General features: G+C 36.0%; 1 protein-coding gene across 7 annotated transcripts in view; it reads left to right on the forward strand.

The window, feature by feature from the left end:
• PRRC2C (proline rich coiled-coil 2C) overlaps positions 1–14811 on the forward strand; it is a 97552-nt gene that overhangs the window by 63766 nt on the left and 18975 nt on the right. For 6 of the 7 annotated variants that reach the window (XM_027868577.1, XM_027868579.1, XM_027868580.1 and 3 more), the window contains exons 17-24: positions 935–1143; positions 5081–5235; positions 5840–6209; positions 6637–6722; positions 7621–7809; positions 8002–8253; positions 9087–9179; positions 13094–13195. In XM_027868577.1, coding sequence (XP_027724378.1) covers positions 935–1143; positions 5081–5235; positions 5840–6209; positions 6637–6722; positions 7621–7809; positions 8002–8253; positions 9087–9179; positions 13094–13195 — 1456 coding nt within the window. The remainder of the gene's footprint in view (positions 1–934; positions 1144–5080; positions 5236–5839; positions 6210–6636; positions 6723–7620; positions 7810–8001; positions 8254–9086; positions 9180–13093; positions 13196–14811) is intronic. The other variant, XM_027868581.1, reaches the window with a different exon arrangement.

Here is a 14811-nt window from a genome sequence, read left to right on the forward strand (position 1 = left end):
AGTCCATCACTTTTCCCACCACGCTGTAGTCTTCTTATAGGGGTTTTTAAATAAATTCTGATACTAAGGAATAAATTAGGGGATACACAGTTTTTCTGTTTTATATAGAATACTGAAAAAGAAAAGACACTTCCACAGCATTTCTAAGGACTAGCTGTTTTAGAAACAGAAATAATATTTGTTCAACTTGGAGCAAAATATTTTAAAAGCAGATTTGCCTAAAATAACCATAGTAGTGGTCACCTAAGAAGTAGCAGCATGAATTATAGACTTAAAATTACAAGAGATCACCAGGTACCACCTCATCATGTCACTGATAGGAAACTGAAACACAGATATTAAAATAGATTGCCCAGGGTCACACAGCTAGTAAGTGTCTGAGATAGAATTTGAATCTAGATCTTTCTGATTCCTGGGCATAGTACTCTTACTCACTAACCATGCCACTTGCCTGGAAAGCTGACCTTGGAATCCAAGTAATGTTTCTGACGCATACTAGCTATGTGAGTTTGGAAGGATAACTTAAACTTTCCGTGCTTCTAGGCAATTTTTGAAGACAGTTGCTGAGAGCTGAATCACTGGAGGAAATTTGACACTTGGTAGCTCCCTATATTAATCAAATCACAGATCTCAGGTATTCTACCCTATCTCCAGTTTTTTAATCTAAGGAAATTAAAGCTGCAACCTTAGTTACAAACCTTAATTTTACAGGTGAAGGAACTATGGACACTTTAAAAGGTTGTAGATTTTCAGAGTGCTAGTTTGTAATGACTAAAACTAACCTAGATTTTTTTGCTTGCCAGTTAAATATTCTTTACATACAAAAATTAAACTTTTCAAATACTAATATTCTCTTTTATATGGGATAGCATATAATTTACTTTTAGCTTAATGGAAATACAGATGTATTTATGTAAAATATTTTCTTTTTCAGTCAATTTGAAGACCAGTCTATAGGTATGGCTGGTGTTGATCCTGCCAATGGCAGCTCAGTGCATCATCAGGATGGAGGTCCAAATGGCACTGGGCAAAAGAACTCCAAAGATGCCAGTGGGAAAAAAAGAGAAGAACCTAAACCAGGTCCTAAGAAACCCAAAGAGAAAGTGGATGCCCTATCCCAGTTTGACCTCAACAACTATGCAAGTATGTCTGCAACTTTAAAAAAATTATACATCCATAGAAAAGAGTAGTAATTTCAACAGTTACCAAGGCAATAACAATAAGTACCTATCACACTTAGCTTTGATGATATACTGGTTTTTATTGCCTTCTACAAGTGTGAGGAAACTTATGGTTACAGGTCAGGTAGGAACTTCACTTCTCGACCTCCATATGAATCAAATGATACCTTGCTACCAGCAAAATTTAAGTTTCAATTAAAAATTAAATTAATGCGATTTCATTTTAATATTTTTAAGTTTAGGGAAAGCAGATGAGTAATTATTAAAGCCCTGGTATAGTGGAAAGTTATTGTCATACAGATATACAAGTAGACAGTCCCTGTTCTCAAGGAGCAATTCTAATAAGGGAAGATAGCACATAAAGGGGGTGGGGGAGGCAGATAGAGAGAGAGCACTAGTAGAGAAAGTCTGGAGTACAGCATAGAGACGAATGAAGACATGGCTGGCCTAGGCTCACTTCTTAGATTATGGTTCTTCTGGTAAGAGGTATCCAATCAGAAGGAGAGGCCTCTGAGGACTGAGATTGCTTTATTTCCAACCTACTCGAATTCCATGGCTGGAGGGTGCTTCCAGGATAAAGAAGTTTCTGAGGTGTGGTAGAGAAAATCTGGAGTGCAGGCTAGACCGGAATGCAATAGGAAATTAGGATCTGATAAAGGAGTTTCGTTGTTGAAATGCTGTACTTTGTGTGTGGATGATGACAAGATCAGAGATGCAGTTATCCCCATATATGGCGTGGAAGGTTCACAAAGCAATAGAGAAATTCAGTGAGTACATTATCTTTAACTGAAGAAAACGTTAGGGGAGTTAACCAGCAAGGTCATCCTATGAGGGCCCATTCCTCCGAAAACAAATAATCTTTCAAAATTTCTGTAATGAACTTTTCCTTATCATTGGAACCGTCACACTTGATAGAAATGACACTAAACACCAAGACAGAAAGAACAACTGGACCTAGAGTAAATGTATATAGAACAGGTAAGCATCAAGTGTGAGTAGTTATAAGAGTATTGAGAGAGTGAATAATAACTTTCCACCCAAAGGCAATTGAGAGAATTTCAATTACCATTTTCTATGACTGCTTTCTAAGCTCTTTAAGAACTTCAACAATACACACACGTAATGAAGACATCCTCAGTGAAGATGTTGGTAGTTTTTCACAAAAGGGCATTCTGTAGCAAACCACATCTTGTTACGCAGTGGAGTGAAAGGTGTGGAAAGGTCTTGTTGTACCTGATGTTTTGTTGTTGTTTTTAAATCTATAGAGGAAAATAAGTACTAACTATAGAGGAAAGACTAATCTATAGAGGAAAATAAATACTAACTATAAGATTCTTTTAAAATGGAATAGATAGGGGCAGCTAGGTGGCGCAGTGGATAGAGCACTGGCCCTGAAGTCAGGAGGACCTGAGTTCAAATGCGGCCTCAGACCAAACACTTGACATGTACTCGCTGTGTGACCTCGGGCAAGTCACTTAACCCCGACTGCCTCACTAAGAATAAAATAAAATAAAATAAAATGGAATAGATGATGACTTTGAAACTAATCATAATTATCAAAACTAGAGTGTGCCTCCGTGCAGCCTGAACCAGTTTTAGCTGCTGTTTTTTTGTAGTGGGTAATAATCTCTTAGAGGAAATTATTTCCCCGTAGACTTAAAACATTGTTCATTGAAGACTTTCATAAGGTTATTAATAGACTTTTAAGGGAAATAATGCTTTGGAAACATCTTTGGTCATTTGTAGTGATAATACATATAGGTTGCCACATATTCCTCCCAAACTTTCTTTGGACCCACAATCAGAAGAATATAGATTATTCAACTAACCTATTATATTTTCATGCTAAGATGATTCCCATGTTAAATTGATCTTTTTAAGTCACTATTTGGTTAAAAAGTCTTATCTTCCTTATACAATATTTACAAATACTGTCTTTTTATATGCACTCATAATTTTGAAGTTCCCTCCATTTACATAGTTCTGAACCCACTCTTTACTACCCATTCTGTATGCCTGTCCTCCATGCTCTCTCACAAGCTTACCACAGGGGGTCCACCCATTGTGCTCGAGACCTTCTTCAATCTCTTTTGATCCATTTGGTCTTTCCTTTGTGGATGGTCAGATCAAAGCCTTTGAATGATCTCTTCCATCAGTACTTGACTTCATCTGGAGAACTTTCCTATCCACAGTAAATCCTCTTCAGTTTCATCTCTAAGCTGAAGGCAGGCATCTTTGGAGGATAGACTTCTCCCTTTTTCTGTCTTATTTCAGTGATTTTAAGTTTGGGTGGAAAGAAGAGATAATCTCCTGTAAGGCAGCATTTTGTTCAATCAGCAGACATTTGTTAAGCACTTACTATTTGCTGGGCACTGTGCAAAGCCCAAATACAAGGAAGAAGAATGGTATTGACTGCCCTTGAGGCAACTTTGTTGTCCAGTGGATTGAGTACTAGGCCTAGAGTCAAGAAGATCTAGATTAAAATCCAGCCTGGACATTTAACTGCTGTGACACTGGGCAAGTCACTTAGCCCCTGTCTTCCTCAATTTCCTCATATGTAAAATGGGACTGATAATAGCACCTACCTTCCAGGGTTATTGTGAGGATCAAAAGAGATAATAATTATAAAATGTTTAGCACAGTGCCTGGCACACATAGTTGGCACTTAATAAATGCTTGTTCCCTCCCTCAGGAGTTTACATTCTAATGGTATATGACTACACAGAAAAGGAAGCTGAAGAGCTAGGGGTCTAGATAAAACAAAGGTTCTGGTAGGAGCCTTCCAATCAGAAGGAGAGGCTAGAAAAGGGAGGATCTTTTTAATTTGTGATTTTTCAGGGCTGGAGTGAGACTCCAGGATGAAGAGGTTTTTAAGGTATGGTAGAGGAAACCCACAGTGCAACCTGTAGACACATCATTCTACTAAATTAAATGCTTTTTCATAACCAACCAAGACATGCAGTGAGATCTTCTGTTCTCTTACATGTATCTAGCAGTTGTGAAAGAGTAAAAACATGTGTGGTCCATTGTTAGGAAAGGTGACTCATTCCTTACTTTATTTATCAGTACCTCAGCACCCTCACATTGTTACTTCTAGCATAACTCCTTCCTATATTTATTGTTGTTCAGTCATGTTCAGATCTTCGTGACCCCATTTGGGTTTTTCTTGGCCTTCTTCAGCTCATTTTACAGATCAGGAACTGAGGCAAACAGGGTTAAGTGACCTGCCCAGGGTCACGCAGCTAGTAAGCGTCTGAGGCCTTTCTGTAGACACAGGGTCTGATCTAGCTGATTGTTCCATCTTTGTTCTCAGTGATCCTATCATGCACATTCTTAAGTTGTGATGATATGGGTGTGTCACTGAGGTAGAGGGGAGATCTTTTTCATTTTTCTTTTGTTCCTTTTCCTTCTTTATTTATCCTTAAAGTGCCCTTGGGATGACTTTGCTTAGTTGGATGTCTTGCATTTTCCTTAAGTCTTGAAAAGTATTAAAGTGACCCATCCAAAGCAGATATTTTGCTTTTTTTGTCCTTGGTTTGAAATTCTTACAGATATATTAAACTGTTTAAAGAATAATCTGTGGTAGAGGGAATTTCCTCATTGGGTGTTGCCTATACCAATGAAATTACACATCTGATCCAAAAACAACTTTGATCTTGTGGTATACTAACCAATGACTGTTTCACCATGGGAATTAGGGGGAAGTAGGAAAGTGAGCATCAAAGCATGTTAGGTCTTTGGTCTTGCTTGAATGAAGAATTTTTTGGGTGTTTTTGGGTGTTTTTTGTTTGTTTTGTGAGGTAATTGGGATTAAGTGACCGTCCAGGGTCACATCTGTTGAATGGAGAATTCTTAAACACATAAGGTAAATCTAAAGCACTATCTTCTTTAAACTACAGGTGTTGTAATAATTGATGACCATCCCGAAGTGACTGTGGTTGAAGACCCCCAGTCAAATTTAAATGATGATGGTTTCACTGAAGTGGTTTCAAAAAAACAACAAAAACGTTTACAGGATGAAGAACGTAGAAAGAAGGAAGAACAAACTATACAGGTTTGAAACTTTAAAAAAATTTGGGATAAGAATTTTACCCGAAGTATCTTATAATTGTGTGCATCATGCTTGGTAAAAGACTCTATTGATGCAGAAAATAAAAGTTTATTGCAATTATATTCTCTCCAAGTATTAAGACTGGTTTGCTATTGTATTTTTAGCTCATAAAATAAACATATCAGAGATTAAATTGTAAATGGAATAGTAATAGCATGTTGAGTTTCAAGTACTAATAGGATTCCGATGGTTCCTTTTGGAGTTGTGCTTGGGAAGATTATGGAGGTTATCTCTGTAGTAATGGGGGCAGCAAATTTTTGTAGTCCAGTAAAAGATGCTTTGTAATAATGAGAACTTAAATAATCAAGATACTTGAATTTTTTTATAAAGACAAGGCCATTTTTTTTCTTTTTATCCCATCTTTTTTCCTTAACCCTAAAATGGAACCATTTTCGGAACATACTGTCTTTATTTGCTTATATTAAATATGTATTTCAGAAGGACAGGAGTGCTTTGTCTCTTGAATGGATAATTTGAATCATGTCTTGTTGACTGGTTAAGAGTGGTTGCCCATAACTACATTGTTAAAACTTCAAATTTTTTAAAGGTGTGGAACAAAAAATCTTCAAATGAAAAAGGAAGAAATCAGAATTCTAAGCTTCCTCCAAGATTTGCTAAAAAACAGCAACAGGCTACAGTCAGCCAGCAACCACAAACTGCAACCCCACCTCCAGTGCAGGGTCTGGCACAGGCTCAAGTCCCTGTTCAGGTTCAGCCACCACCAACAGCACAGACCCCTAACCAGTCACCACCATCAGTCCAGCCGCAAGTCCAAGCAGCAAATGGAACCAATGGCATAGACTATGTAGCAACGGGAAAGTCTCTCCAGCACGCACAGTCTCATGGGCCTCTAGGGGCAGAGTTATGGGAGAACAAAGTAGCCCCTACAGCTGTTCTCAGTGACATTTCTAAGAAGTGTAAGTTATGTCTCTGATTCTTAACTGTTTGTGGGTGGGCAGGACTGGAACACTATTTCCATATAGCAATGGTGATGGTTTTGGTTTTGGTTTCTTTATTTGGAAGGACCTTTTTGTTCTTTATTCCTTGTCCAGGATTATGTTGTTCTTCATTAGCTAAAGGGAAATCAGAAATACTTTTCCCAAGCCCAAAAGTGTATTAAATCATCATGTACCAACATCCTTTTTGATGTGAGTATGGTTTTAGGGACTGACATGCTTAAAATAATAATCTTTGTCCAGGTGTTAAGTTCTCTCTTGCAGCATTGTATAATAGTGAAACATGTAAATTCTTTTAATGAAGTGACCTTAAGAAAATAAATACCTATTAAAAGGTGATTTTGATTGTTGAAATTAAAATTCATACCTCCTGGCTTTTGATTTTCAGTGGGACCCATTAGTCCACCACAGCCACCTTCAGTCAGTGCATGGAATAAGCCTTTAACATCTTTTGGATCAACTTCATCACCAGAGGTAAAAATTATTTCAAACAATAAAATACCATGGCAGGTGTTACATACTTTAGTTGTGATCTACAGCTATTTTACCAGGTAGGAAATGATTTGTTCAGGTTAATAATTTAAATCATTCATGTGGATTCTAAGTCCAGTTTTCTTTTCAACACAGGTTGCTATGTAATCAGAATGTATACTTTTACCCAGAACAGTTGAATATGACTTCTTTAGTTAACAGAAATTGTTCTCTGATCTTAATTCTCACTCACACCAATGTGCTAGGGCGATCAATTGCTAAATCTTTCAACTTTCACAGTTCATACCCTAGTGCAAACCTTATCACCTCATCTATTTCAACAGCCTCTTCTTTGGTCTCCATTTCTCCTTTCTGCGGTCCATTCTTAACACATGGGATCATTATTCCTAAAGCACAAATCTAACCATGTCACTCTACTGCACAAGAAGCTTCAGTGGTTTTCCAGTGCCTTTAAAGAGAAACCTCTTTACTTGGCATTTTGAGCCTAGCACTTCCTCTTCTTCCCCACCCCCATAAACACACACACACACACACACACACACACACACACACAGAGCTTTCACTGTGTCTGTGTCTGTGCCATGGCATAGATTATCCCTTGATGTGGAAAATTCTTTCCCTGCTCACTTTTACGTGCCAACTCTTCCAAAAACTTTTCATGATTCCTCTAGTTGTTAGTGTGTCATCCCACTCCCATTATTTTGGCATGTATATATGTGGATGTATTTCCCAGTATAAGTTCCTTGAGGACAGAAACTATCTCTCTTTTGTAGTTTATATTCAGGGTTTGGCATATAATTGCTTGTTGATTGATTGGCAGCTTTGATAGCTTGTGTTTCTTTTTTTGGTTTGGGAGCTAATGTGTTTGTACTTTTTCCAGGGAATAAAGAATGGCCAAGAAAGTGGTGTTGAAATTGGAATTGAAACCATTCAGTTTGGTGCCCCAGCTTCAAATGGCAATGAAAATGAAGTTGTTCCAGTACTAACTGAAAAGCCTCCTGACAAATTACCTGAACCCAAAGAACAGCGGCAAAAGCAGCCGCGGGCAGGGCCAATCAAAGCCCAGAAGGTGAAAATGTCAATTCCCAATGCTATCGTTCATTTTATTGCCAAATTTTGGGAAGAATTAAAAACCTAGCCCTTCTTGGAGGTGAATGGAGGGTGGGCTTTAAATTATATGCTTGTTAGTATATTGAAAAGAAGCATTTTCATAAAGGCCTTTGAACAAAATATTTACTTGTCCCAAAAATGTTGAATTTAGCTTCCAGATTTGAGTCCAGTAGAGAACAAAGAACACAAACCTGGTCCCATTGGAAAAGAACGTTCTTTAAAAAATAGAAAAGTGAAGGATGTTCAACAGGCAGAACCTGAAGGACAGGAAAAATCCAACCCACCTTCAGTCAGAAATCCTGATGCTGTTACCACAAAGGAAACCAAAACAGTTACAGAAATGAGTTCTGAAATAGGCACAATGATCTCTGTTTCTGCCCCAGAATTTGGTGCTAATACAAAGGTAAGCAAAATACAGTATTTAGAAATTCAGTTGCAACATTTACCTGAAATAACACAGAAGTCACGAATACAACTAATTTCATTTTTAACTCATGATTTCCATGCTATCAGTCATTCGACAAATATGCAGCACCTAATATGTGCTAGGCACAGTGGAGATACATGTTAAATTTCCTGTTGCTATGTGATCTGTAATCAAGACTTAAACCTAAGCCTGTATTTACTTTTGCATAAAAATCTGAAAAGAGTATCTCTAATCTGTTTCATATTATTACTAGAAGTACATAACATATAAAGAGGAATGCAGGAGAAAGTGGTGGCATTTGATCTTAATGTACCTGATTATTTGTAGATGATCACTATGGGGACCTACAATTATTCTGTTTCATCAGCCATATAATTCTGCTCATGAAAGTGATTATGGTTAACACTGATGTCTAATGGATTGTATAAAAATGCATATTTATCTCAGCAACCTATAAATTTTGTCAGTTCTACTTGACAGGCTTTTAGCATGCTGTCAGTTCTTTTCAAAGTTGTCATTCTTTTCAAAATATTAGTTAGCTTATTCTGCCTTAGCAGTTACCATTATTCTACTACTAAAAAGAGTATTTTAGACCTTTTGGGTTTCTTGCTATATTTGCATACAGGAAATTGATATTACATTTTTTTTTAGAAGCTTTTTTAATTCGCCCTGGTGTTTCCAAAATTAACTTTAGTACTAGAACTAGGATATGTCTTTAGGAAAAGGCATAGTAATGTGGTGAGGTGTGGTTTTTTGTTTTGTTTTGTTTTGTTTTCAGAATATATTTTTTATTACTTATTCCTTCACAGGAGTCTGTAACAGACTACACTACACCTTCTTCTTCTCTACCTAACACTGTGGCTACTAGTAATACCAAGATGGAAGAGACATTGGTTACTAATGTAAGTAGTTAATTCTGTATATGGCAGCTTTGGAAACTGTCCTTATCACAGTGGACGATAGCTGGCTCTTTCTAAGGGAAGGGGGAAGGAATCCTGACATGTCTAGGATTATAGGTTTTCAGAAAAACTTTGCTATAATGTTGCTCTCCAGGTACTTGTTGAGTTACCAGATTAAAAGCAAAATAAGCAAATTTTCTTTTTTCTGATATTCCTAGTAATAAGCTCACTGTTAAGGTTCTAAGGTACACCTGCCTGCTTTACAAGTTAACCCCTGTAGTGGATATTAACATGGTCTCCATTGACAATCATGAAAGACAATCAGATGAAGGGTTTCTGTCAGATAAGCTGAATACTCAAATAGCTCTTCATCTCACATTTGAGTTTGTGGATCCTGTTCTTATTTTCATGAGTATTAGTTAGCGATCACGGAATTATCTGTCTGATTAAAGCTGAAAAAAGGTTATTAATTTCCAAGTATCATCTATTACTGGAATAACAAATCTCACTAATTTAAAGTAGTTGGAGGGAGGGGAGACCTTAATAGTAGTGGTAAGTCCCCACATTTTATATTCCTGTTGTGAAAGTCAAATGAGGTTGCCAGTTTGCATGTTACATTGAATATTTGATGAATTTATAGCATCTGTGAAAGTGCTCAAATCTTTAGAGTACTATATTCATAAAGAGTTATTAAAGGATCTCAGAATTAGGAGGGACCTGCAAAGCCATCTACTCCAACCTACACCCAAACATGCCCTCTTTATCTTATCCAATTCCCTCTTTATCACACCTAACCATGACAAGTCATCATAAAGTGTCTGCCTGACAACCTTCAGTAAGATAGAAATTCTTACATCTCAATTCATTTCTCCTTTAGAATAGTTCTTGTTGAAAGTTCAGCTTTCTTGAGCCTAAATCTGCCTGTTAACGTCCAGCCATTGCTCTAATTTTGTCCTCTGGCTGACAAGTAGTATCCCTCTCACCCTTCATCTTTTTCTGGGTTAAATAAATAATTCTGTTTCCTTCAACCAAGTATCATTTATTTTTTTCTAATCTTATTCTTATCTTTTTTTTCCTATTCTTAAAGCATCCTTGTCCCTTCTGTCTTCCTTCTGGTCTCATCTCCTGGCTTGTTAACTTCCTTGCTCTAAATATGGCAGCAAGAATGAAATGCAATACTTCAGAAACAGTCTGAATAGGGCAGAATCACCTCCCTTGTTTTGGACACACTGTTAACTTTTTGAGCTTACGATTCACTTAGCTCTCCCATATCTTTTCACAAAAGCTATTTGCTATCCATGCCTTCCCCAGCCTGCAGCCTGTTTTTCTGCCGGTGATTTTTGAACTAAATAGGTTCTGACATTTAATCCCTATTAAATTTCATTTTCTTAAATTTAGTCTGTCATTTTTGAATTAGATTATTACTAATAATAATCCAATACTTAGGAGAATATAATAAAACCGTAAAGAAATTGTCAAATAACTCATAATTCTGACTATTAAAACTCCATATATAAATTTGTTTTATTGTTTAAGATAATAATCCATAGTATTTTGGAATTGGAGGTACTTTAGAGATCATCTTGTTTAATTTCTTCCTTTTATAGATACGAAAATTTTACAGATTAGATCTGTAGGGTCTGACTTGCCCAGTGTAGATAGAAGGAAGGTTGAGTAAAATTATGAAGTGATTTGAATGCCAGGGAATTTGGGTATCTTTTGACAATTAATGTAGAGTTGTGAAACTATAGTATTTGGTCTAGAAACACACTTTTTGTGGCAGTGCTGGGACTCTAGAGCCTATATCTAATAATTGCCAGTCTACTACTCTAACACAACTTTTCCAATGAAAGTTGTATGAAGTGAGTATAAATTTACTGTACACGCTGTACGAGGGACTATGTGTGAGTGGCTATATTAGATAAAATTATTCATTTCAACACATAAATATTTAATGACTAAGAACTGTTAGAATTTGGAAATCGGGGAAATTTCTGATCTGGTTTAACTTCATTTTTGCTTTGCTTAAAGTAATAACAGCAACTGTATCAATGAAGATGAATTTTAGAACAGGAGTGGATCTTTAAGATCCAGTTTGGTCTTATCCCCACCCAAACCTTCCTTCAACTTCTCCCTCCTCTGTCTTAGGGTGACAAATGTATAGGGATTCTGTTTGCTTATCAATGTAAAGAAAGGTTTCATTGACCAACACAAACAAGTGGGGAGATAGGGAGAATGACATTTAAATATTGGTTGTTGGAATCCCCTAGATTCCATTCCTATTGTCCCTTTGAATCACTGCCCACGTTGGGTGTTATGCTCTGAAACTGATCAATGAATAAATTAAATTATTAAAAAGTAAATAGGTGTCATGGAGGACTGCCTGTAGTTTAAATTGGCCCCAGGCATGTAAAGTAATTTGAACTGGGCCAGCAAAATTGTTTGAATTTTGGTGCCTGCCTTATTCAAATATGAAATGTGTTTTAAGCTAAGAGAATTGTATTTTTATGAAGCTTTCTGTTAAACCTTCCTCTTCAAAAATGAGATATAGTTTGTGAAATTTTGAGGATATGGATGGTAGAACCTCAGGCTTCCTATTTTAATGGTGTCTACATTATTGCCATTTAGGAGAAGAAACTCAGAAACTGTGGTTGCTTGTTAAGCTTGCTTGTTAATGTAGGTTCCAAATTCTGTGTGAAAATGGCAAGCTCAGGTTTTTGGGAGTATTGTAAATGGTAACCAGGTCTAAATAATATGACAGGTTGTAAATTGACTTCAGGGGTTTTATTAAGGGCTTTTGACAATTATGAAGTTATGTTGGGATAAGTATTTTTTTGTGGGAACTTTGTGTTTTTTAATACCTTTTTTTTTTAATTGGTCTACTAGTGTTACTGCTTTTTGGTTCTCTTATTTGTAAGAGTTAGAGCAAGTCATCACAGAATTAAGGACTGTCACATTTTTAAATGTCAGAATTTTAGCATTGGTTTTTGTAGTGTTAAATGATCACCAGTGTTTCATATCAGTTGAAATGAAAGAATATACATGATATTTTGATGAAAGGATTTTGTTTCATGAAATTACTTCCGTATCTTCCTAGGTGGGCCATACATTAATATTTTGTTTCCTATATTTTGGAATATGATATCACAACCCTTTGTTATAGCATCCCCATCAGCCCAAATCACCAAAAAACAGAAAACAAAAGAGCATAGAGGAGGAAAGGGATGACAAAGGTAGATACGTGTCATTTTCTTATGCCTCCTATTGGGTCTCTTTATATTTCTCAGTATATAAAGAAAAGATTAAATATCATTTCTTATATCTAGACCCTTCTAATATTAGGGAAATATAATTAATTTCTGGTAGTGTGCTCAATTTCCACTACAACAAAACAATGTAAAGGAACATGGGGCAATCCTGTGAGTTTCACTTGTAATACAATTTGTTTCTGTCTTCGTGGCAACTTAATGCATATGTGTTTCTATCTACTGAAACTGCTTTTTGAAAGTAATTATAAAAAAATTGACTGCGAAAACATAACCAGAATTCAGTTTTTGCTATTTGTGATCCATAATTTTGGGCATGTTCACTTACATAGAAAATCCACTATATTATTTCAGGTAGCTAGGACATGAATTTTGGGGGAATTTTTTTTTTTTTAAGTGAATGTGGTATCTCTTTGGGGCTTAACTTCACATTGATTTTCTTATTAAAAGGCAGATAGTACTTAGTCTTCCACAGAGCTGACCAGGGTTGTGTGGAATACTTACGGATATGTAATGTTACACAAATTGGTCTTTTATAGCCAGGCCCTAAGAAAAGAACTTAAATCCTTAGCACCACTTGAGCTTTTTTCTTTAATGGGGCTTTTATGGTAGACTTAGTTAGATTGTGATGTATGTTGCCTGCCTTTTCAGGTGCCCCTGCCCAACACCCTTCCCCTCCCTAAGAGGGAGACTTTACAACAGAGCTCCAGCGTAAGTCCAGCTCCTCCCACTACTTTCAACCTCACCTTTAAGGTATGTACAATGTCCATCTAAGGGTCCTTATTTCTTGCATGCAGGGGGAAGGAAGTTCATGGTGATTCTCTTGGTGCATTTAGAGCTTTTTTGTTTGGTGTTCAAGAGTAATAAAGCAGAAGAAAGGAAAGGGGAAGAAGAGTCAGGCTTTGATTATTCTAGTGTCCATTACCACTTTTCCATTTGTCCTTATTTTCTGACTCAGGCTTTAGCTTCAGGACTGAAGGACTACATTTGTACCATATGTTGCTTGAGATAGATTCTTTTTTTAAAAAAAATTTTAAATAGAATTCATTAGGTATTTGCAACAGAAACGAATAGGGTTCCTTGGTGTTTTGCTCAGATGAGCAGTAATAAGGTTGCCTGTTACTAGTTGTCTTTCTGTGGTGTTATCATTGGTGTGCATTGTGTTTAAAAAATTTTTTGATCAGTTACCTTTTTTTTTTTTAAGATAATAAAAGCTCAATCTATATACTGTGTTCTATTTGGTTCAACTATAATTCTTTGAATAAGAATAGTCAGCCTAGAGAATGAAAGAAATAGTTGTGATGCCAATAGATTAGGGCTTGTTTTCAGTCCTTGTTTCTTAAAGTGATAGTGTTATGAATTAGAATAAAAACTTGTGGCAGTATGACTTGTTAATGCTTTTGGATGATTCGATTAATAAGAGGACATTAAAAACAGATTCTTACCATAGGATCAGCTTACAGAAAAACAAAGAGTGAAATGCTAGACTTTTTTCATGTTGTATTGTCTTCTAGGTTTTGGGTTTGTTTTTTTTAACTTCATGAGAAATTGTAGTATAATAATGCTTCCTAATGTTATTGATGGTTGACAGTGAACCTTTTGGTCTTTATTTTACTTTGAGAAAAGTCCGTGGTTAAGAAAGCTGTATGTAGATACAATGTATGTCATGAATAATAGACTGCTTTACTGGAGATAAATAGTACTTATTTATGAAACAATTATAATACTATCAAAGTTAATTTGCAGTTTTAATACTATACCAATCAAACTATTAAAAGGATACTTTATAGAACTTGATAAAATAATAGTAAAATTCTTTAGATTTCTAAAAATCTAGATTATCAAGTTATATAATGAAAAGACATAGGAAGGAGGGGGAATAGCACTTCCAAGTCTAAAGCTACGTTATAACATGGCAGTCATCAAAACCATCTGGTATTGGTTATAACATGCAGGGGTAGCAATGGAACAGACAGATGAGAGAATCAGAGGCAGTGGAACTCAGTAACCCAGTATTTCAATAAGCTGGAAAACATAAATTACTTAGGGAAGAATTCCCTTTTGATAAAAATTACTAGGAAAATTGGTGAACAATCAGGCAGAAAATTAGGCTTAGACCAACACCTTATTTTATATTCCGTAATGCATTCTAAATGGATGCAAGGACCTTAATATTTAATATGATTCCATAAAAAAATTAGAAGAGAAACCCAACTCTGTGTAGGAAAAATATTCTTAACCAAAAAAAGGATAGATAACTTTGAATACATAAGATTAAAAAGGGAATCAATTAAATGAGAAAAATCCTTTGTGTAAGCTGAGTTCTCAGGAGATTTGTAAGCTGTTGACCATATGGAAGAATGCTTCAC

Source organism: Vombatus ursinus, unplaced genomic scaffold (assembly GCF_900497805.2).
Source record: "Vombatus ursinus unplaced genomic scaffold, bare-nosed wombat genome assembly UNPS02014789.1, whole genome shotgun sequence".
NCBI classification, from domain to species: Eukaryota; Metazoa; Chordata; class Mammalia; order Diprotodontia; family Vombatidae; genus Vombatus; species Vombatus ursinus.